The sequence below is a fragment of the Mobula hypostoma genome, chromosome 16 (genome assembly GCF_963921235.1).
Source record: "Mobula hypostoma chromosome 16, sMobHyp1.1, whole genome shotgun sequence".
NCBI classification, from domain to species: domain Eukaryota; kingdom Metazoa; phylum Chordata; class Chondrichthyes; order Myliobatiformes; family Myliobatidae; genus Mobula; species Mobula hypostoma.
Genome location: NC_086112.1, coordinates 73,035,434 through 73,059,972, shown reverse-complemented (window position 1 = coordinate 73,059,972; position 24,539 = coordinate 73,035,434). Strand labels below are relative to the sequence as shown.

General features: G+C 42.0%; 1 protein-coding gene across 4 annotated transcripts in view; it reads left to right on the top strand.

The window, feature by feature from the left end:
- adamts3 (ADAM metallopeptidase with thrombospondin type 1 motif, 3) overlaps positions 1 to 24,539 on the top strand; it is a 382,283-nt gene that overhangs the window by 49,371 nt on the left and 308,373 nt on the right. For all 4 annotated transcript variants that reach the window (XM_063069111.1, XM_063069113.1, XM_063069112.1 and 1 more), the window contains exon 4: positions 11,954 to 12,113. In XM_063069111.1, the coding sequence (XP_062925181.1) occupies positions 11,954 to 12,113 (160 nt within the window). The remainder of the gene's footprint in view (positions 1 to 11,953; positions 12,114 to 24,539) is intronic.

Below are 24,539 nucleotides of genomic sequence, written 5' to 3'. Positions count from 1 at the left end.
CATCATATTCTGGTTTAGATTAAGTAAGAGATCTTACTGATGAACTGTAATTCCTCATGTACTGTTAGGGTGGTGGTGTGGAGATACGTCTCTACCAAAGGAGGTGTAAGGTGTTCCTTCTCTCTGTAGCCTGCAGGTCACCCTTGGGCAAGGTGTAGTACCTGCTTAGCCCCCACAATCAAGAGTCACGTGAAGCCATGATAGAAGGTCGTATGAGCAGCTGGTGCATATCACAAATCCTGGTTATGCGACACTGACACCAGGCAGACAATCTCTGAAGGGTACTGATAATGGCTGGGGTCACCCATCTTGTAAAGACACTGCCCAGAAGAAGGCAATAGCAAACCACTTCTGTAAAAAAATTTACCGAGAACAATCATGGCCGTGGAAAGACCACGATTGCCCACGTCATACAACACAGTACATACACACACATTATTAGCAATATTGTACCCCACTTGGTGCAGGGCCATACGATAATAATCTTGGAAAACCGAATTGTGAGTTTAGTAACGAGATTATGCACACCAGAATTGTGAAATCAGAATGTTAAATGGTGATTTTTTTTCATATGTTAAGGTGGTGATGGCTGGAATAAAATTATTTCTGCCAGTTAGGTGGGAGGATTTGGGTGGTGGTGGTAGTCTGTAATGAAGGGACCTGTTCCAAAAGCCAGAGACCACTCTTTCAAGTGTGGTTGAGAAATACTTCTTCACACAATGTGGTTGAAATTCAGACTTCTAATTTATCCAGGTCAGTTGGTAATTTTAAATCTGAGGTGGATATACGGCAATGCAGTGGTTAGTGATGCTGCCTCACAGTTTCTTAAACCTGGGTTTGACTCGATCTTTAGTTACTCTTTACATGCATTTCCCTTGTTATAGATGAGGTTTCCTCCTTGTCCAAAAGACAATTAGCACAAAAGTAGTTTGGAATCCAAGTGGAATTGTTGAGAGTATGAGGGAAGGTAAATTGCAGAGCATTATGGAAAATAAGATGGCGGAAATGGAATGATAAAAACCACCACAGAACTAGACGCCTAAATAACCTTGTCTGTTGCAATATGTAAATAAAGATGCATTTGTGTTGACTGTAGGTGTTGCCAACTGTCCCGTATTAGCCGGGAAATCCCGTATATTGGGCTAAATTGGTTTGTCCCATACGGGACCGCCCTTGTCCCGTATTTCCCCCGCTAAGGTAGAGCGTTCTTATGAAACCGTTCGTAAGCCAAAATGGCGTAAAACGCAGAAGCAATTACCATTAATTTATATGGGAATAATTTTTGAGCATTCCCAGACCCAAAAAATAATCTACCAAATCATACCAATAACACAAAACCTAAAATAACACTAACATATGGTAAAAGCAGGAATGATATGATAAATGCACAGCCTATATAAAGTAGAAATAATGTATGTACAGCATATCAGAATCGGGAAGATTAAGCCAAAACCGATTTGTAGAAAAAGATCGGCAGGTACACGCATGCGCAGGGCTTCATGGTCATGATAGTCTTTCTCAGGGTAAACACAAGTGTCCCGTATTTGACTGCTACTTTTGTCCCTTAATTGGGAGTGAGAAAGTTGGCAACCCTGGCTGACCGATAGTAAGTTGGAGTCTGGGACAAGAAGGTGATTTGTAATCATTGGCATGCAGAATTACACTGTATTAAATAATTATAGCGTATCTGTGATAGCAAGAATAGTAAATGCATTTCCATTTTTTTTGACCCTTTGCTGTGAATCACACAGCCTTCTGTGCCTATGAAGATTTCCATTGGTACCTACACGGTGAGATTCAGCAGGTAACCACAAAGACACTCCTGCACGGATTCTGCTTCAAGTGACATGGGTATGGTGCCAGAGGATTGGAGGGCAGCTCACGTTGTTCCATTGTTTAAATGTTGTTTAAAAAAGGCTCCAAAAGTAAACCAGGTAATTACAGGCTGGTGAGCCTGACATCAGTAGGAGGTAAATTATTGGAAGGTGTTCAGAGAGATCGGATAGACAAGTATTTGGACAGCCAAGGGCTGATTAAAGTCAGCGTGGCTTTTTGCGTGATAGATCGCGTTTAATGAATCTTGTAGAGTTTTTTGAGGTTACCAAGAAAGTAGACGAAGGAAAGGCTGTAGATGTTGTCTACATGGACTTTAGTAAGGTCTTTGACAAGGTCCCACATAGGAGATTAGTTCAGAAGGTTCGGGCACTAGGTATTGATGGAGAGGTTGTAAACTGGATTCGAAATTGGCTGTGTGGGAGAAGACAGAGAGTGGTAGTGGGTCAGACTGGAGGCCTGTGACTAGTGGTGTGCCTCAAGGATCCGTGTTGGGACATTTGTTGTCTATATCAATGATCTAGATAATAATGTGGTAAATTAGATCAGCAAGTTTGCTGATGACACTAAGATTGGAGGCGTTGTGGACAGCGAGGAAGGCTTTCAAAGCTTGCAGAGGGATGTGGACCAACTGGAAAAATGGGCCAGAAAATGGCAGATGGAATTTAATGCGTGAGGTGCTGCATTTTGGAAGGACAAATCAAGGTTGGACATACACAGTAAATGGTAGGGCACTGAGGAGTGCGGAGGAACAAAGGGATCTGGGAGTTCAGATGCATAATTCCCTGAAAGTGGCGTCACAGGCATTCATAAATCAAAGTATTGAGTATAGGAGTTGGGACGTTATGGGGAGGTTGTATAAGACATTGGTGAGGTCAAATTTGGAGTATTGCATACAGTTCTGGTCACCTAACTATAGGAAGGATATCAGTAAGATGAAAAGTGTGCAGAGAAGATTTACTAGGATGTTGCCGGGTCTTCAGGTGTTGAGTTACAGAGAAAGATTGAATAGGTTAGGACTTTATTCCTTGGAGAAGAATGAGGGGAAATTTGATAGAGAATTACAAAATTTTGAGGGGTATAGACAGAGTAAATGTGAATAGGCTCTTTCCACTTAGATTAGGAGAGATAAGTACGAGAGGACATGGCTTTAGGGTGAAAGGGGAAAGGTTTAGGGGGAATATTCGGGGGAACTTCTTCACTCAGAGTAGTGGGAGTGGAACGAGCTGCCATCTGACATGGTAAATGCGGGCTCACTCTTAAGCTTTAAGAATAAATTGGATAGGTACATGGATGGGAGAGATCTGGAGGGTTATGGGCTGGATGCATGTCAATGGGACTAGTGGAATAATGTTTCGGCACAGACTAGAAGGGCCGAATGGCCTGTTTTCTGTGGTATAGTGTTCTATGACATCCAAGATGATGAAAGACGCTGGAGCTCTAGTTGACTCTGTAGCTCCACTTTGTTAATAAATGCACATTTATTCCATTTTAAACTGAACAGCCAGTCTCTGAAAGTTGGCCCCTCTTGCTGAATCCCACATGTTTGTGTTGGCAAGGCTGTAGTGTCTGGTTGGCTGACAGATATTCTGGGATATTAAAACTAATGGAACACAGAGCTCTTGATCCATTTCAGATCAACATTATGTCAAGGTAAAAGTCTCAGTGCCCCGGTCTCCAGCACCTGTAATTCCTCAAAACTTTCACGGTCGCTTTGCAGAAAAGATTGCAGTCAAACTGAGATCATTAATTGTTTTACAATATATTATTCAGCACAAAATGAAATATAAATTCTTGTGTTAATAATTTCCAGACAGAAGCTGGATGTTTTGAAAAATTACACTACATTAATCTAACAATTTATGATACAACTCATGATGGAACTCTAACTTGTACTATCTCAGTTCTGAGTAGTAATTTTATCTCTTGGGTCTGTTTATGTTTCTCATTTTGAACCTGGACCAGAACGTTTAGTAAGATTTTGCTCTGTTCAATAATTTACATTAAAGAAACAGAAGATTCACGTGTCAGCATCTCACCTGCACCAGCAAACCTGCAGGTAACGGATAGTAATGTTGGAAAATTTGAGGTTTTTCATTTTACCATGAAAATAGAAAACCATAATGTTGTTACAGTCTTGAAACATAGGAAGTAAATGTACATATTCACAAGCTTTTGGGAATTCAAGTGGTATTTTGATCTTTATTGCAAAATATCGATTAAGCTTGTTGGAATTGTATAGTGTTGATGTAAACCTAGAATGAGAAATATTCGTTGAGGATTAATTGAGGAAGATTGACCTATGCTTACTGGAATTCAATGAGGAGATTTGAGTGTGAATGATATAATGGATTCTAACGTGCTGCAATGTGCTCTCTTATACTACAGAATTTAGAGCAAAAGAGGTGGAGCATTAGAATAAGGCTTAGATTAAATTTTCTTTATGTTGATGCTCAGTCTCTGCATACTGGACATGAGGGGATTCTAAAGATATGGCGACAGGGCAGGAAGGTAAAGATCACCTGTATCTTACTGAATGATGCAACAGGCTCAAGTGAAGCAAACGCTCCTATCTTGATTTACAGTATAATGTACTTGTGTCCCTACAAGTTACATCTTAACCCAAAAGATCTTGACCACTGAATCATATTTCAGAATAAAGGATTGGAAGATGTAGAATCCTTGTGGATCAAGTAAAGAAACTGATAGGAGTTATATAGATGTGTGTGTGTATGTATGTGTGTGTGTGTGTATATATATATGTATGTGTATATATATATATAATGGTAGGATGTGGGGTATAAGTTACAATGGGAGAAAGACAAACGATATAAAAATAAATATATTACAGTAGTCATGGGTGATTTCAATATGCAGGGAGATTGGGAAGATCCTTTTGGTGCTGGATCCCAAGAGATAGGAGCAGCTTGTGGTTGGATCCACTCAGGAAAATACAATTAATGATTGGGTGTTGTGTAATGAATCAGACTTGAGGGAGCTTAAAGTAAAGGAACCCTTAAGAAGCAGTGATCATAGTATGATGAAATTCATCCTGCAGCTTGAGAGGGAGAAATTAAAATCAGATGCACCCGTATTGGGATGGATCTACAATGTCACGGGAGAAGAGCTGGCTAAAATTAACTGGAAGGGGATGATGACAGTGATGCAATGGCTGGTGTTTCTGGGACAAATTCGGAAGGTGCAGGATAGATGCATCCCAAAGAAGTAGTAGTATTCTAAAGGGAGGATGAGGTAACTGTGGCTGACAGGGGAAGTCAAAGACAGACGAGAAGTATAAGTGAGGGTATACAATATAGCCAAGATTAGTGGGAGAGCTAGAGGGCTGGGAAGCTTATACAAACTGACAGAAGGCAACTAGAAAAAAAATGAAATATGAAGGTAAGCTAGCCAATAATGTAACAGAGATACCAAATATTTTTTCAGATATATAAAGAGTAAAAGAGAGGCACGAGTGGATATTGGACCGCTAGAAAATTATGCTGGAGAGGTAGTAATGGGGGTCAAAAAAATGGCAGATGAACTGAAAAGTATTCTGCGTCAATATTCTCTGTGGTAGACTCCTGCAATATGCCAGAAATCCAAGCGTGTCGGGGAGCGGAAGTGAGTATAGTTACGATTGCTGAAGAGAAGGTGCTGGGAAGGTGGAAGGTCTGAAGGTAGATAAGTAGCCTGGAACAAATGAACTACACTCCAAGGTTCTAAAAGAAGTAGCTGAAGAGATTGTGGAGCATTAGTAATGATCACTAGATTCTGGAATGGTTCCAGTTGACTGGAAATTTGCAAATGTCACTCCACTCTTTATACAGGAAGGTAGGCAAAAGAAAGGAACTTGTAGACCAGTTAGATCGAATACAGTGGTTGGTAAGATGCTGGGTTTCATTACTAGGGATGTGGTTTAAGGGGACATAAAGGCTCGTGATAAAGTAGGCCAAAGTCAGCATGGTTTCCTTAGGAGGTAATCTTGCCTGACAAATCTGTCGTAATTCTTTGGGGAAATAACACACAGGATAGGCCAAAGGAGAGTTATTTATTTGGATTTTCATAAGGCTGCTAAACAATAAATTTTCCTGTAATACCATTAAAGAAAGATACTTGAATAGACAGAAGATTGGCTTACTGGCAGGAAGCAAAAAGTGGGAGGACGGGGAGCCTTTTCTAGTTGGCTGCTGGTGACTGGTGGTGTTCTGCAGGGGTTGGTGTTGCAACCACATTTTTCATGTTAAATGTCAGTGATTTGGATGATACAATCGATGGCTTTGTGGCCACATTTGCAGATTATTTATTCAAAGATAGGTGGAGAGGCAGGTAGCGGTGATGAAGCAGGAATTCTGCAGAAGGACTTGGGCAGATTAGGAGAATAGACAAGTAAATAGTAGATGGAATATAATGTAGGGAAGTGTGTGGTCATGCACTTCAGTAGAAAGAATAAAGGTATGGACTATATTCTAAACTGGCAGAAATTTCAAAAATCCAAGGTTCAAGGGGACTTGGGAGACCTTATGCAGGATTCCCTAAAGATTAACTTGCAGGTTGAGTCAGTGGTGAGGAACGCAAATACAATGTTAGCATTCCTTTCAAGAAGACTAGCATATAAAAGGAAGGATGTAATGCTGAGACTTTATAAGATGTTGGTCCGACTGTTGGACTTTTGTGAGCAGTTTTGAAAATACATGCTGGCATTGGAGAGAGACTAGAAGAAGTTCATGAGAATGATCCCGGGAATGAAAAGGGTTAATGTATGAGTAGCATCTGATGTCTCTGGGCCTGTATTCGCTGAATGTTAAAGATTGAAGGGATGAAACCTACCGAATATTGAAAGGTAAACAAGAGGAATTCTGCAGATGCTAGAAATTCAAGCAACACACATCAAAGTTGCTGGTGAATGCAGCAGGCCAGGCAGCATCTCTAGGAAGAGGTACAGTCGACGTTTTGGGCCGAGACCCTTCTTCAGGACTAACTGAAGGAAGAGTTAGTAAGAGAATTGGTCTTGCTCTTTGGTCAAATCTCTTACTAGCTCTTTCTTCAGTTAGTCCTGATGAAGGGTCTCGGCCCGAAACGTCGACTGTACCTCTTCCTAGAGATGCTGCCTGGCCTGCTGAATATTGAAAGGTGTAAGTAGAGTGGATGTGGAGAGCATATTTCCTGCAGTAAGTCTAGGATCAGAGGGTACAGCCTTTGAAATGAAGGGTTTCCCTTTAGAACAGATGAGGAGGAATTTCTTTGGGCAGACATAGTAAATCTGTGGAATTCATTGCCACGGACAGCTAGAGAGGCCAAGTCATTGGATGTGTTTAAAGCATAGCTTGATAGATTGTTAATTAGCAAGGGCATTAAAGGTACAGGAAGAAGGCAGGAGAATAGTTTGTGGGGGATAATAAATCAGCCATGATGCAGACTTAGGCTGAATGGCCTAATTTTGTTCCTATGTTTTGTGGCCTTATGCTTATCAAAATCAATATTTTATATAAGATTTCCATGGTTGGTGATTTGTTTTTAAGATTTTCATGGAGTTTTCATGGAAATGAAGTTAGGAATCCCAGCCAAATTGGCATTCCTTGCTTTGCATTTTGTCCAACTGGGTAATTTTACCAAAGCAGATTGGTTCAGTAATTCCCTGAAGAGAGCCAAGCTTGCTGCAGTATTGCAGGATGGGGTGCTGAATTATTTCTTCTGATAAATACTGGAATGAACTGAAACATTGATTTAATTACCTGGAATATCCTCAAAAATCTCTCCTGTTCTGCTGCAGATATCTTGACATGAATCTTATTTACATCAGTCAAAAAAGAGCAGTTTTACAATGACAGAATAATTGAAATTTTAAGTCTCTACAGAAACTGTAGGCTTCTTTGGTAATGCCTCACAGGCATAAGATTTCCACCAACTACACACACAAAGATATCAGATGAATCTTTGTGATGAATGGAAATGACTTCGATGAATGGAAATGCCTTAACCTACTAGACCAATACACCCATTGACTGTGCATCACCATTCTGTCACTGTTATTAGGCAATACCCCAGGTTAGCAAGTTTTCAGATGACATCAAATTCTGTGGTATAGTGGACCACAAAATGGTTATCTAAAATTACAACAGAATCTAGAGTAACTGGAAAAGTGGGTGAAGGAGCAGCAGATGGAAATTAACTCAAATAAGTGCAAAAGTTTTGATTCTGGTTTAAGTTGGTGCAAACACAACTATTAGCTGTTTATTGCTCATACTTTGTCTCGAAAATGATCTCGGCAATCAAAAGCCTCAACTTCCATTTTGGAGTTCAGCTTTTGAACCACCTGTCACTTTTGCCGCGTGAATGAAGACACAAAGGTGCAGGACTGTTGCAGTGTGTTATGTATAGGCCGAATCAAGGTGGTGTGGCCCAGGCCTGGGGCTGACGGTGGAGAGGGAGCAATGCTGCTGTGGGCTAGGAGCCGATTCAAAGTGGCAGAACTGAGGTGAGGCAGAGCTGAAGTGGTGTGGCCCAGGCCTGAGAGCAGATCGAAAGTGGCAAGGTCTGTGTCTGAGAGCAAGGAACAACCCACTGTTTGGCTGACTTAAGTGCTGGGCCAAATTGAAAAGATCGGGTTGTCAGGGCCAGAGGAGAGGATGGGACAGTGTTCTGCTCACTGCTCGCAAGGTTTACTCATCTCTGCACTGAACTGAAGCTGTGGCCTGTAACCAATGGCCTCCCGGACTGGCTGTGACTGGCTTCGTGATTGTGGACTCACTTTTGTGAACTTCAGTTTTGAAATTTACTTGCTTTTATTGTTTGCACGGTTTGTTTTTTGTGTACATTGGTGTTTTTTTAATGGGTTCCGTGGGTTTCTTTGTTTTCTGGTTACCTGTAAGGTGATGAATCTTAAGGTTGCATATAGTATACACACTTTGTTAATGAATGTACTTTGAACTTTTGAGCTTTGATTTTTGTAAGTTAAACTGGGACAGGATTTGCAGTGTCTTAGTGAGAGTGTGATAGAACAGGGAGACAGTGTGCCATTCCGTGAAGTGTCAAACAGACAGTGTGATGAAGGAGGTACACTTGTCTTCATGGTTCAGAGCTGATCTCATGTGACCACACTTGGATGTGTTACCACAACAATGTTGCACTCAGTGTTAGTAAGACCGGGGAATTAATTGTGGACTTAAGGAAGGGAAAGTCAGGGAACACACACCGGTCTTCCATCAAGAGGTCAGCAGTGGAAAGTGCGAACAGCTTAATGTTCCTGATGTCAGCATCTTTGAATGTCTATCCTGGACCCAATATATTGACACAATTACGAAGAAGGTATCCCAGCAGCTATATTTCATGAAGAGTTTAGGGAGAGTTGGTATGTCATCAAAGAGTTGCATATTTCTACAAAAGCACCGTGGAGAGTATGCTAAGTGTTTGCACCGCTGTCTACAGTGGAGGGCAATGCACAGAATCAGCATAAGCTGCAGAGAGAGGCTTGTAAACTCTGTCAGTTCAATCATAGGCAGTAGCCTCTCCAGATGCAAAGAAATTCAAAAAGTGAGGCCTCAGGAAGGCAGTACCCATCATTAAGGACCCTCACCAACCAGGACATGCTCTTTTCCCAATTGCTACCGTCAAGGAGGAGGGACAGGTGTCTGAAGACACACACTCAATGTTTTAGGAACAGCTTCTTCCCCCCTGCCATCAGATTTCTGAACAGTCCATGAACCCATGAGCATGACTTCCCCATTTTTCACCTGTTGCAGAACATTTTTTACTATTTCTTACTGAACTAATGGTTTTTTTATGTCTTGCACTGTACTGCTGCTGTAAAACAAAAAATTTCACGTCCTACGTCAGTGATATTAAACCTGATTCTGACTCTACATCTGTTCCAAGCTTCGGAAGGATGTCATTAAGCTGGAAAGAGTGCAGAGAAACAACATTGAGCTGGTTTCCAGGATAGAGGGTTTGTTGTAATGAGAGCCTGGGTAAGCTGTGTTTTTCCTGGAGTGTGTGTTGCAGACTGAGAGGTGTATAATGAGAGCCTGGATAAACTGCTTTTTTTACCTGGAGTGTGAGTGTCCAGACTGAGAGGTGTATAATATCATGAGGATTGTAGATAGGGAGCATTTTCATTTTTTTTCCGGGGTAGAGGAGTCTCAATCAAGAGGGTACGGGCTTAAGGTGAGAGGGGAAACGCATGAGATCTGAGGTGATGGGTATACGGATGGACTCAGTGTCGGCTGTGGTCAGCTGCTTCCAAGGTATCCGCAAGTTGTCGGTGCCTGGAGGTTTATGGCAGGGAGTTTCTCCCTTTTGCCGCCTGCTATCGGGGACTCAGGAGTCGATTGACTTGGGACTTTGAGACTTTTTTTTTACTGTGCCCATGGTCTGTTCTTCATCAAATTATGGTATTGCTTTGCACTGCTGTAACTATATGTTATAATTATGTCAGTGTTGGTCCTTGGTTTGTCCTGCTTTCTGTGATATCACTCCGGAGAAACATTGTATCATTTCTCAATGCATGCATGCAGTTCTAAATGACAATAAAAGAATGTTCTCATAATCTAATCTAATGTGGAATGAGATGGTAGAGGCTGCTGAAATTACAATATTTAAAAGGCATTCACACAGGTACATAATTAAAAAGGAACAGAGGGGCACAGGCCTATAGGGATCTCGTTCAGCTGGTACTCTACCTGCTAACTGAAGGGAATGGCTGTGTGCTCCATTTGACTCTTTGACAGTAGAGGGTGAACCCATTTGTGTCAGTGAAGGGCGGCCATCAGCTGTAAAAATGTATGGATTGGAATCACCTAGTGATGCTGAAAATCATAACATAGGAAGTTTCAAAACAAGCGGAGTAAATCATAATTATTCTTTGTCAAACAGATGACATAAAGTAAAGCGAGTAAGAAAAGTTAAAGCTTTAAGCCCTGGTGACCAAATCATTTATTAAACAGAGAGTGATGATAAAAGCATTGTCAGGTGGCAGTTTTGTGTCCTAGGTGCTACAGGGCTTATTTGACTCAGGTCATTGCCTGAATGCTTTACTCTATTGCTGCTGGTTAACTTAAGACTGTACGAGGGTAGTGGGAGAGGGAGAGAATTGAGTGGGATCAGTTAAGTGATGGGTTGGTGTTGTAGATGACTACAGACTGGAGGTTTTGAACAATAAAACATGTAACAGTTCTATTGCCCAGTAACAGGCACTTTCATCCACAATGTTTCACCAAACTAATTGGTTTAATTATGTCCACAACTCTAAATTTGTCCAACCTCTTCACATAATGCACATCTTTCAATCCAGGCAGTATCCTGATAAACCTCTTCTGCGCTCTCTCCAAAGCCTCCCCGTGCTTCCTATAATGGGGTGACCAGAATCAAATGCAATTCTCCACATGTGCCCTAACCAAAATTTTATAAAATTACAGCTTGACTTCTGAACTTTTGAATTCAATGCCTTGATGAGTAAACGCAAACATGCCATGCGCCTTCTATACTGCTCTGTTTCAGCTCTGCCACTCTTCCCCGAGGGGAAAAGGAAGGGCCATTTCTGTGCAGCATAACTGAGTCTGACTTGCTAAAGGCACTTGGACAAGTAATGGATAGGAAGAGCTTAGACTCTAACCTCTTTCCTATTTGTGTACTGCACAACTATGACTGACTTGCAAGGTGCAATATATCTTAGGAAGTGCCACAAGAATTCCTGGTGTGATGCAGAATTTTCCCCTTGATAAAGCTCATTTCTCTTCATGTTGCTCTGAAAAAGCAGTGTGACCTGATCTATCCTTTTTGGCAAGTGTTTTTCAACCTTAGTAAAATTAGAACTATTGAGGTGAGGGTGAATTTACATTTGGAAAATAAAAGAATATCAGGTGCCTCCCTCACCCATCCTGCACAAATATTTTGTGTTAAGATGATAAATTTTAATTCAAATTGGTGATACAACATGGTAACAGATCCTTCCTGCCCAGTTGTGCCCATGTGACCAATTAACTAAACAATGTCTTTGGAATGTGCGAGGAAACCAGAGATCCCCCCCCGAGGAAAACCAAGCAAGAACATACAGTCAGACTCCTTACGTTCCGCGGCGGGATGTGTTTTAGATTTGAGTCTAACCTGGTTTTGACCTTCTCATTAGGCTGGCATGATCCGAACAGTTCAAGGGGAATATTTTATCGAACCACTCGAAAAGGGAAAGCAAGCAGAGGAAGAGGAGAAAGGTCGAGTTCATGTGGTGTACCGCAGGTCAGCTATCCAGCACTCGCATCCTGAAATCGCTGATGACTTTCATCCAGCAGGTTTGTGTCTGGTCCAAAGCTTGATGTAGCATTTCTTCAATCTGCTTGCTCATCTGAAACAATTATTTAGTAGAGGATGAAATGTAGAAAACAACTTTTTTGAATTATTTTACGAGCAGGAGTCAGCAGCTTAATGTTGTTAAAGGTAACTGCTAAATATTAATTTTTCTTTAGCATAATCTGACACTGATAAGTGGCAATACACTTGAGTTTCCAAAGTGTCTCCCAACTCATTTTCCCAATAAGTACACAGCTTTTATTCTTGCCGTGCAAACAGCAGCAGTGAAAAATGTAGTAAACTGAACAAAGCTGAGCAGCTCAGTGAGGTGGTATAGCACTGGACGTGCTGTTATAGGCTCTGTGTTCTTGTGGGTTGCATAGACGGGGTGACCATGAACAGGATGAGTGCTCACTGGATTGTCATTCAAGAAATGGATCTCACAGGAAGGATTGTCTTAGTTCATGGATTGTGCTATCCCCGAGGTATGCTGGGCAGTTGGAGGCTTGAAGCTTGAAGCTTGTGAAGTGTTTTTATTCAGTTTGTTTAGCAGACAGCCAGCTACTTTCTGTAACCATGTTTGTGATGTTTTGGGAACATTGTGGCAAGACAGCTCAGAGCTCTTCATGAGGGTTTTCATCCCATAATTCCATTCACCTTTTAAAGCAGATTACCTTTATTCATCACGTGTATTGAAATATCAAAACACACAATGAAATGCAATGTTTGGGTCAAATCAAATCAGGATTGTGCTGGGGTCAGCCCGCAAGTGTCACTTCCTGCATCAACACTGCATGCCCACAGCTCACCAACCCTAGCTTTACATCTTTGGAATATCAGAGGGAACTGGAGCACCTAGAAGAAACTCACGCAGAACATACAATTTCCTTACAGACTGCAGGAGGAACTGAATCCTCATCAGTCCTCTCTGGTGCTTTAAAGTGATTGCATGCTGGCCCCAAAAAGAATCTAACACAGTGTTTGTGACACTGACATGATATGAACCCATAGCCTTGTAATCTGGAGTTAAATGTGCTACTGTTGTGCCATAAAGCTCAGCATTGGATCATGATGACTTCTTTTGGATAAATTTACAATCACCAAATTGTGTGAACCATAATCCTTTTCCTAAGAACCAGAAAGGTTGATACTGCCAACTCTTAAAAGGCAGAGGATATCTAATGAGAAATAATCTATAAAAAGTGGTACACTACTGAAAAGTAATGACATTTAACAAGAGAAAGAAATTAGAGGGAATATAATAGAACATAGAACATAGAATAGTAGAGCACAGTACAGGCCTTTCGGCCCACAATGTTGTGCTGACCCTCAAACCCTGCCTCCCATATAAGCCCCCACCTTAGATTCCTCCATATACCTGTCTAGTAGTCTCTTAAACTTCACTAGTGTATCTGCCTCCACCACTGACTCAGGCAGTGCATTCCACGCACCAACCACTCTCTGAGTAAAAAACCTTCCTCTAATATCCCCCTTGAACTTCCCGCCTCTTAGCTTAAAGCCATGTCCTCTTGTATTGAGCAGTGGTACCCTGGGGAAGAGGCGCTGGCTATCCACTCTATCTATTCCTCTTATTATCTTGTACAACTCTATCATGTCTCCTCTCATCCTCCTTCTCTCCAAAGAGTAAAGCCCTAGCTCCCTTAATCTCTGATCATAATTCATACTCTCTAAACCAGGCAGCATCCTGGTAAATCTCCTCTGTACCCTTTCTAGTGCTTCCACATCCTTCCTATAGTGTGGTGACCAGAACTGGACACAGTACTCTAAGTGTGGCCTAACCAGAGTTTTATAGAGCTGCATCATTACATCGCGACTCTTAAACTCTATCCCTCGACTTATGAAAGCTAACACCCCATAAACTTGCTTAACTACCCTATCCACCTGTGAGGCAACTTTCAGGGATCTGTGGACATGCACCTCGAGATCCCTCTGCTCCTCCACACAACCAAGTATCCTGCCATTTACTTTGTACTCTGCCTTGGAGTCTGTCCTTCCAAAGTGTACCACCTCACACTTCTCCGGGTTGAACTCCATCTGCCACTTCTCAGCCCACTTCTGCATCCTATCAATGTCTCTCTGCAATCTTTGATAATCCTCTGCACTATCTACAACACCACCATCCTTTGTGTCATCTGCAAACTTGCCAACCCACCCTTCTACCCCCACATCCAGGTTGTTAATAAAAATCACGAAAAGTAGAGGTCCCAGAACAGGTCCTTGTGGGACACCACTAGTCACAATCCTCCAATCTGAATGTACTCCCTCCACCACCACCCTCTGCCTTCTGCAGGCAAGCCAATTCTGAATCCACCTGGCCAAACTTCACTGGATCCCATGCCTTCTAACTTTCTGAATAAGCCTACCGTGTGGAACCTTGTCAAATGCCTTACTAAAATTCATATAGATCACATCCACTGCACTACCCTCATCTATATGCCTGGTCACCTCCTCAAAGAACTCTATCAGGCTTGTTAGACACGATCTGCCTTACACAAAGCTATGCTGACTGTCCCTGATCAGACCATGATTCTCTAAATGCCTATAGATCCTATCTCTTAAGAATCTTTTCCAACAGCTTTCCCACCACAGACGTAAGGCTCACTGGTCTATAATTACCCGGACTATCCCTACTACCTTTTTTGAACAAGTGAACAACATTCGCCTCCCTCCAATCCTCCGGTACCATTACCATGGACAACGAGGACATAAAGATCCTAGCCAGAGGCTCAGCAATCTCTTCTCTCACCTCATGGAGCAGCCTGGGGAATATTCCGTCAGGCCCTGGGGACTGGTCTGTCCTAATGTATTTTAACAACTCCAACACCTCCTCTCCCTTAATATCAACATGCTCCAGAATATCAAACTCACTCATATTGTCCTCACCGTCATCAAGTTCCCTCTCATTGGTGAATACTGAAGAGAAGTATTCATTGAGGACCTCGCTCACTTCCACAGCCTCCAGGCACATCATCTTCCCACCTTTATCTCTAATCAGTCCTACCTTCACTCCTGTCATCCTTTTTTTCTTCACATAATTGAAGAATGCCTTGGGGTTTTCCTTTACCCTACTCACCAAGGCTTTCTCATGCCCCCTTCTTGCTCTTCTCAACCCCTTCTCAAGCTCCTTTCTTCCTCAATAGACCCAGCTGATCCTTGCTTCCTAAACCTCATGTATGCTGCCTTCTTCCTCCTGACTAGATTTTCCACCTCACTTGTCACCCATGGTTCCTTCACCCTACCATTCTTTATCTTCCTCACTGGGACAAATTTATCCCTTACATCCCGCAAGAGATCTCTAAACATCGACCACATGTCCATAGTACATTTCCCTGCAAAAACATCATCCCAATTCACACCCGCAAGTTCTAGCCTTATAGCTTCATAATTTGCCTTTCCCCAATTAAAAATTTTCCTGTCCTCTCTGATTCTATCCTTTTCCATGATAATGCTAAAGGCCAGGGAGCAGTGGTCACTGTCCCCCAGATGCTTACCTACTGAGAGATCTGTGACCTGACCCGGTTCATTACCAAGTACTAGATCTAGTATGGCATTCCCCCTGGTTGGCCTGTCCACATACTGTGACAGGAATCCATCCTGGACACATTTAACAAACTCTGCCCCATCTAAACCCTTGGAACTAATCAGGTGCCAATCAATATTAGGGAAGTTAAAGTCACCCATGATAACAACCCTGTTATTTCTGCACCTTTCCAAAATCTGCCTCCCAATCTGCTCCTCTGTATCTCTGCTGCTACCAGGGCGCCTATAGAATACCCCCAGTAGAATAACTGCTCCCTTCTTGTTCCTGACTTCCACCCATATTGACTCAAAAGAGGATCCTGCTAAATTACCCACCCTTTCTGTCGCTGTAATAGTATCCCTGACCAGTAATGCCACCCCTCCTCCCCTTTTTGCACCCTCTCTATCCCTTTTAAAGCACTGAAATCCAGGAATATTGAGAATCCATTCCTGCCCTGGTGCCAGCCAAGTCTCTGTAATGGCCACTACATCATAATTCCATGTATGTATCCAAGCTCTCAGTTCATCATCTTTGTTCCTGATGCTTCTTGCATTGAGGTACACACATTTCAGCCCTTCTACCTTACTGTCTTTACACCGTTTATTCTGCTTCTCTTTCCTCAAAGCCTCTCTGTATGTTAGATCTGGCTTTACTCCATGCACTTCTTTCACTGCTCTATCGCTCTGGGTCCCATCCCCCTCGCAAATTAGTTTAAACCCTCCTGAACCATGCTAGCAAACCTACCTGCAAGGATATTGCTCCCCCTCGAGTTCAGGTGCAACCCATCCAATCTGTACAGGTCCCACCTTCCCCAGAAGAGATCCCAATGATCCAAAAATCTAAAACCCTGCTCCCTGCACCAACTCCTTAGCTACGCATTCAACTGCTATCTCCTCCAATTCTTACCATCACTGTCACGTAGCACTGGCAGCAATCCTGAGGACGTCACCCTTGAGGTCCTGTTCTTCAGCCTTCTGCCTAATTCCCGAAACTCACACTTCAGGACCTCATCCCTCTTCCTGCCTATGTCATTGGTCCCAACATGTATCACGACTTCTGGTTGCTTTCCCTCTCGTACCAGGATGTCGTGCACCCGGTGAGAGACATCCCGGACCCTGGCACCCGGGAGGCAACAAACCATGCGGGTGTCCTTCTCACGTCCACAAAATCTCCTGTCTGCTCCCCTGACTATAGTGTCTCCAATGACGTCAGCTCTCCTCTTCTCCATCCCACCCTTCTGCACCAGCGGGTCAGACTCAGTGCCGGAGGCCTTGCCACTGTGGCTCACACCTGATCGGTCGTCCCCGCCAACAGTATCCAGGACAGTAAACTTATTATTCAGGGGAATGGCTACAGGGGTGCTCTGCACTACCTGTCTGCTCACCTTCGCTTTCCCCCCTCTGACTGTCACCCAACGACCTGCTTCCGACAGCCTTGGTGTGACTACCTTCCTGTAGCTCTCATCTATGACTGCCTCATTCTCCCTTATGAGTCGAAGGTCATCCAGCTGCTGCTCCAGATTCCTTACACGGTCTTCCAGATCGCCCAGCCGTATGCACTTCTGGCTGATGTGACTCTGCAGGAGAGGGGCGTTTCCCCACGACTGCCACATCTCACATGAGAGGCACATCACCGTCTCAGGAGCCATTGTAAAAACTAACTGCAAGCTAGCTTGTCCTCCACCGCTTCTCGTCGAAGCCTCTCGAGTCAAAGCCTCAAAGCTCCACTCCTTCACTGGCCCACTCATGATCTGGCCACTTTCCACTGGCTGCTTCGTTTGAGCTATCCCTCTATTTATCTGTTTGAGCTTTTCAAAATGTTTGGTCACCTGACCTCGACTGCCCAATCAGCTGCTTTCTGCTGAGTCTGAGCTATTCAAATCTTGATTGACTTGATTGCACAGACCAACTGCCAAACCTGCCAGCATCTCTCGAGTCACAGCCTCAAAGCTCCACTCCTTCGCTGGCCCACTCACGATGATAATTGAGAGGACGAGAGGTGTTATAATAGCTACGGAAATGAAAATGGAAAATGTTGCAGATACTGAAAATCATAACTGCAGAGGAAAATGTTTCAAAAGTCAGCAAGTCAGGTAGATTGTGGGAAGGAGAAGCAGAGTTAACGTTTTAGGTTGAAGACTGTCAGAAGGTTTTGGTTTGACAGATACAGCTGCTATTGAAAGAGTAACAGAAGTAGAAATACTTTTAGCAGTCATCATAAGAGGGAATGCAAGCAGAAGGGAAGAGGTTAAAATAAATTTGGTATACTCAAGTAGTGTTAAGAAGAGAATTGTTGCTTGTGTCTGGTCTGGCCTGACTGAATAGCTAGAGAGTAAATCATTTGGTAGATGAGGAATCCGTATTAACCATGGAAAATCCTGTGGAGGATATACAAGGGGATAATTTCTTTTTCAGTAGAAATCAACCAATAAATTTCAAGTTGTAAATATGTTTGCTGATTTTAAAGTGGTATTTCATTACAAAATTACAGAGAAATGAAGTGGAAAATCAAAATCTGTTTCCCTGGACATGCTCTGTTCCCAGAGGACATGCTTTAAAGTTAGGAGAGAGTTTAAAGGTGATGTGAGTAGCAAGTTTTTACGCAGAGAGTGGTCGATACCTGGAATAGTCTACTAGAGAATCAGCCAGTTTGGTGGAAATTGAGGCTTTTAGATATTCACCTGAAAATGAAGGGATTTGGATGATAAACAGGAGGAGAACATTTAGTACCTGCACAATGTTGTGAGACAAGTGGCCTGCCCAGTGCTGTACCACATTATTAAATGGGTCAGGAGGAAAAGCTGAATCTTGAAAAGCTCTCTTTGTAAGTTACCAGTTACAAAGGTGGATAAGGTGTTTGACAAATTAACTGGAGTTCTTTGAGGAGCTGTGGACAGAGGGGAACAGATGGATGTTACTTTCTTGGATTGCCAGAAGGCATTCGATAAGGTGCCACATAAAAGACTTACCCAGAAGTTAAGGATGCATAAAGTTGGGGGTGATATATTTGCATGGATAGAGGATTGGTTAACCAATAGAAAGCGGAGAGTTGGGATACACGGTTGTTACTCTGGTTGGCAATCATTGGTGAACATTTTGCTGCAGGGGTCGGTGCTGGAACCACAACTGTTCACGATATATTTTAATGATCTGGAAGAGATGTATAATGTGTAATGTATCTAAGTTTGCTGATGACATAAAATTGAGTGGAAAAGTTAAATTGTGTGGAGAGTCTGCAGAGAGATACAGATAGGTTAAGTGAGTGGGCAAGGGTCTGGCAGATGGAGGACCATGTTGGCAAATATGAGGTCATCCACTTTGGAAGGAAACATGGCAGACCAGATTATTATTCAAATGGCAAAAGATTGCAGCATGCTGCTATGCATAAGGAATTGGGAGTGCTTCTGTATGAATCACAGAAGGTTGGTTTGCAGATGCAGCAGGCTATCAAGAAGGCAAATAGAATGTTGGCCTTCATTGCCAGAGGGATTGTATATAAGAGTGGGCAGGTTATGCTGCAACTGTACAGGGTACTGGTGAGGCTGCATCTGGAGTACTGCGTGCATTTCTGGTCTCCTTACTTGAAAAAGGGTATACAGACTTTGGAGGCAGTGCAGAGGAGGTTCACCAGGTTGATTCCAGAGATGAGGGGGTCAGTCTATGAGGAGAGATTGAGTCGCCTGGGACTGTACTTGCTGGAATTCAGAAGAATAAGAGGAGATCTTCTATGATAACATAGAGGCAGGAAAGTTGTTTCCACTAGTAGATGGGACCAGAACTAGGGGACATAGCCTTAAGATTTGGGGGAGTAAATTTCGGACAGAGATGAGGAGGAACTGCTTTTCCCAAAGAGTGGTGAATCTGTGGAATTCTCTACCTAATGAAGCAGTGGAAGCTACTCAGTAATTATAATTAAGACAAGCAACACACAAAATGCTGGAAGAAGGATGGAGCATTTTGTGTGTGTTGCTCAGATTTCCAGCATCTGCAGACTTTCTCTTGTAAGGGGAATTAAGAGTTATGGGGGGAAAAGGCAGGTAGGTGAAGATAAGTCGATGGTCAGATCAGTTATGATCTTATTGAATGGTGGAGCAGGCTCGAAGGGCCAGATGGCCAACTCCTGCTCCCACTTTTTGTGTTCTTATGTTCTTGTGAGACAGTGTGAAGCTGCAAATGTAACAAGTCCACAGTGAGGTTTGGTGTGGGCAAAAATTGTGAAGCTTCCATTTTCTATAAAAGGCAAATGGGCAAATATTCTTTGTCATCAGGGAGAACAAAATAATTTTTAAAAATTGTTAACAAATAGAATGTCAAAGTACTGAAGGGATGTTTCTATCAAAGCACAAGGTACAGGTATTCCTGATGGCCAGTTTAGAGCAAACTGTAATGAATGCTTCCATCAGATTTCAGAAATATTTCTGTTGTCATGTTGATGCAGTGACTGCATTTAACATGTAGATGTTGAGAAATTTGGAAATATTTATATAGAATAAGTAAACATGCCATAAAATAGAGGACTATGCGGTAGGAAATTCTAGGCAGTTTCTAGAGTAGGTTACATTGTGGGCTGAAGGGCCTGTAATGTGCTGTAGATTTCTATGTTGTAAGTTCTATGTGATAGGTGAAGCTACGGGGGTGGGAAAGGTAAAGGGGTGGAGAGGAAGGAATCTGATAGGAGAATAGAGTGGACCATGGGAGAAAGGGAAGGAGAAGGGAGGGGCCCTGGGGGAGGAGAAAGGCAGCTGAGGAGAAGGGGTAAGAGGCCAGAGTGTAGAATAGAAGAAAAGGAAGGGGAAAAGGAGAAAAGAAATAAAGTGGAAGAAATAAAAAAATGTTACTGGAAAGAGAAATCAATGCTCATGCCACCAGGTTAGAGGCTACCTAGAAGGAAAATGGTGATACTCTCCCACCCTACCAAGATACCCCTGAATTGCAATCTCTCACTAGTTATTAGTTTATTATGGAAAATTCTTCATTCCATTTTGTTTCTCGATTGAAGTACACCTCGTTTTCTCCATTACAATCCACTTGCCATGTAGTCACCCATACATTTCCTTTTCTATATTCTGTGCGCCATAGTTACCAAGGAGATGTTGGAATGTATAATGGGAGAGAGAGTTCAAAAGAAGTGAGTGGGAACAGTTAGGCATTCTGTGTACCACCTGAGGAGACGTTGGAGTGTGCATAATTAGGCACTTAACTAGGGCCAATAAAAAGAGTCGAGGCTTGCAGAGAGTGGCCATGGTGTGAATGGGCCAGTATTAGAGTGGTGAGTTCAGGATTTGGCTTATAATGACTTTGGCAAGGAAAGGTGGAGGTTGTAGATAGCTTTATTTGTTTAATATTTCTTTCTTGCTTTCTTATTTCACAGTTAGAGCTGTTGTGATGCCAGACAGGACAATGGAATGCTCCTCTTGTGGGATATGGGAGGATAGGGAGACCTCCAGTGTCCCTGACAACTATACTTACAAAAAGTGCATCCAGCTGCAGCTTCCTTCAGACATGTTAGTGAATTGGAACTGGAACTGGATGAACCCTGGATTATTCAGGAGATCGAGAGGTTGATCAACAGGACATACAGTGAGGTAGTTTCACTCAGGGTGCAGGACACAATTAACTAGGTGACCATCAGGAAGGGGAAAGGTGATAGGCAGCTTGTATGGAGTGCACAAGTGGACATTCCCCTCAACAACAGCTATACCGCTTTGGATAATGTTGAAGGGATGACCTAGTAGAGGAAAGCACAACAGTCGAGTCTCTGCTGCAGTGATATGGGATTCATTGGTTCGAGGGACAGAAAGGAGGTTCTGTGGAAGAGAACAAGAATTCCAGATTGTTGCCTCCCAGGTGCCAGGGCCGGAGACATCTCGGATCGAGGCTGCAGTGGGAAGGTGAGCACCCAGAGGTCATGGTCCACTTTGGTACCAATGACATGGGAAGGGAAGTGGGGGGGGGGTGCAAGATCATCCAAAGTGAGCTCATGGAGTTAGGTGCCAAGTTAAAGGAGAGGACCTCCAGAGTTGTGATCTTGGAATTGCTCCCCATGCCATGTGCTAGTGAGGCCAGAAATATTAAGATCATACAGTTCAACACGTGGCTAAGGGCTTCAGAATTTTGGATCATTGGGCTCATTTCCAGAGAAGGAGGAACCAGTACAGATGGGATGGTTTGTACCCGTAAAGGAAGGGGACTAATATCCCTTGGGAAGGATCGCTAGCACTTCACATGGTTGGTGGGGGTGGAGAGATGACAAGCAGGGCACCAAAGCAGATAGCGGAGTGGTTGTGGGGAAAGATGTTGTTAAAAATAATTCAGAAGATGCGCAGCTCAGGTGGTTGATGGTTGCAAATGTTTCATCTCCTTACAAGAGGTGCACTGACGAAGTCTTCTCATGTTTGCAAGTAAATTTCCCAAGATTGGACAACTCCTCAACCCAAGCAGATGTTGTTAAGCCTATGTACAAAGTCAGTCTTTGAAAGGTTGAGCATGGTGGGGCTAGTTGTGTACGTTTGAACACAAGGAATATTGAAGGAAAGGCAGATGAGCTTAGGGCATGTATCGACATATAGAATTATGATATTATAGCCATTAGTGAGACTTATTTGTAGGAGGGACAGGGCTGACAGCTCAGTATTCCTGGATTCAGTTGTTTAGATGTGATAGAGATTAAAAGTGAAGGTGTGGTATTATTAATCAGGGAAAATATCACAGCAGTGTTCAGACAGTACAGATTGGAGAGCTCGTGTACTAAGGCTATATGGGATAAACTGAATAATCTCAAATCCCTTCAAATAGATCATCTTTCTGTATTCTGTAGTTTTATTCCAACAGACTTGTCAAATATGATTTGCTTTTCATAAATCCACACCCAGTCTGCCCAATACTTATTATTTTCTAAGGGCACCGTTACCATTTCCTTAATATTCCTTACCACTCTCCTATTTTCCTAACTACTGATTTCAGAAAAATCCTCAGATGATGTTATTTTTGGCAATATTATCTAAAAATTCCTTTGTAATTACCTTTTTAAACCACACTTGGAGCACTCTTCCTGTTTGATTACTGTGTCTAAAAGGATTATTAAAGGGGTAGAGGATGGACAAGCACACGTTGGTGAGGGGGATACATCAGTGGTAGGGAATTTGTTGAAAAAGATTCTGAGGGACAGGATACATGTTCACTTGCAAACTCAAGGATTGATTAGGAGGAGTCACAGGGGAAATGATGTCTCGCAAATCTGAGGCTTTGCCTGAAAGAATTGATAAGAGTAGCAGATTTATTCATAAGTGTTTGATTAGAGGCAGGTCTATCCATCGAGGGATTTAAACAACAGTTAAAATCTCCACCCATTATCAACATATAATCATTTAAATTAGGAAGAGATATAAACAAATACTTAAAGAATTCAGGATAATCAATATTTGGAGCATAAACGTTCACCATAGCAACCTTTTTGTTGAAAAGTAAACTAGTAATTAACAAAAAGCTACCATTCGGATCTGAAATAGTTTCATAATGGATAAATGAAACTGAAGAATCTATAAAAATGGATACACCTTTCACTTTGGCATTCGAGTTCGAATGATATCGTTGATACTTCCAAAACCTAAAAAAACGTTGATTATCCTCTTTCCTCTCATGAGTTACTTGTACAAAAATAATGTAAGCATTCATTCTGTGGAATACATTAATTTTTCTTCCATTTAATCGGATGGTTTAAACCATTTGTATTCCACGAAACAAAATTAATAATATTATGCATATAACTAGAGTTAACCATTTGGTATGTAAAGGGTTAACCAGAATACAAACTCATGGATCCGGAAGAGGTAAAAGAGGTTTGAGGAGGAACTGGAAGTTACGACATTTCGGACTTTTTTGTAGTTGCGAGTCAGCCCCATTGAAAAAACTAAAGATAGAAAGATCACCACCCCCCACCCATAAAGACCTGGAAATAAGTCAAAGAAAGGCCAAAAGGTAATCTAACCCCATCTTTCTGGAAGGGAGCCCAAAAGATATATATTTTTATATTTAAAAAAACTCCCGAAAGAAGTTACCCTAAATAAATGAAAACTGCAGTTACTGAAAGCATAGGACAAAATATCATCTTATTAATATTTAAAAAAGAACAAGCACCAATGCATATTCTCTTATTGGTTATATACTCTTTTCAAACAGAAACAATAAAAAAGACGCAACGAGAGTGAAAGAACAACGTAGGGGGAGAAAAGCCGAAATGCTATCTTGAGATGTAAAGAACCAAAAAAAATACTTCCCCGGACATTTCAAAAGGAGAACAAAATTAAACCCCGAATCTTCAACTTAATTACTTTCAAAAAACAGGAAAAGTAAAAATAAGGATAGAAAATAAATTTTAAAAAGGGGCAGAACCATTAAGAAAAGAAAAAAACTTTAATCTAAAACAACAAGAAAAATACCTACACTACAAACCAAGAACATAAGCCCTCAAATTATCAAAGATTCAAATCTGTAAATTAGTTATTAACCAAAAACAAAGAAACCAATAAGAACAAACATGAAAAAAAGAAATAGTAGCTTAATTAGGTCTTAATAGTCAAATTCAAATCATTAAGAAATTTTTGAGCATGAATCGGAGATTTAAAGAGACATTGGGAATTATCGGAAAGGATAATTCTCAGACGAGCTGGGTAAAGGAGAGCTGGTTTAAAACCTTTTTGATAAAATTCAGAAGACAATGATTTAAAAGCCATCTATTCCCTTAAGACCTCAGGACTAAAGTCCTCAACCAAACGAAATTTGAAACTTTGAAATTCAATCATTCCTATTCTTCGGGCAGCTGGTATCAGACAATCCTTGATGTGAACATAATGGAACCGAATAATAACAACTCTTGGTTTAGAACCTGT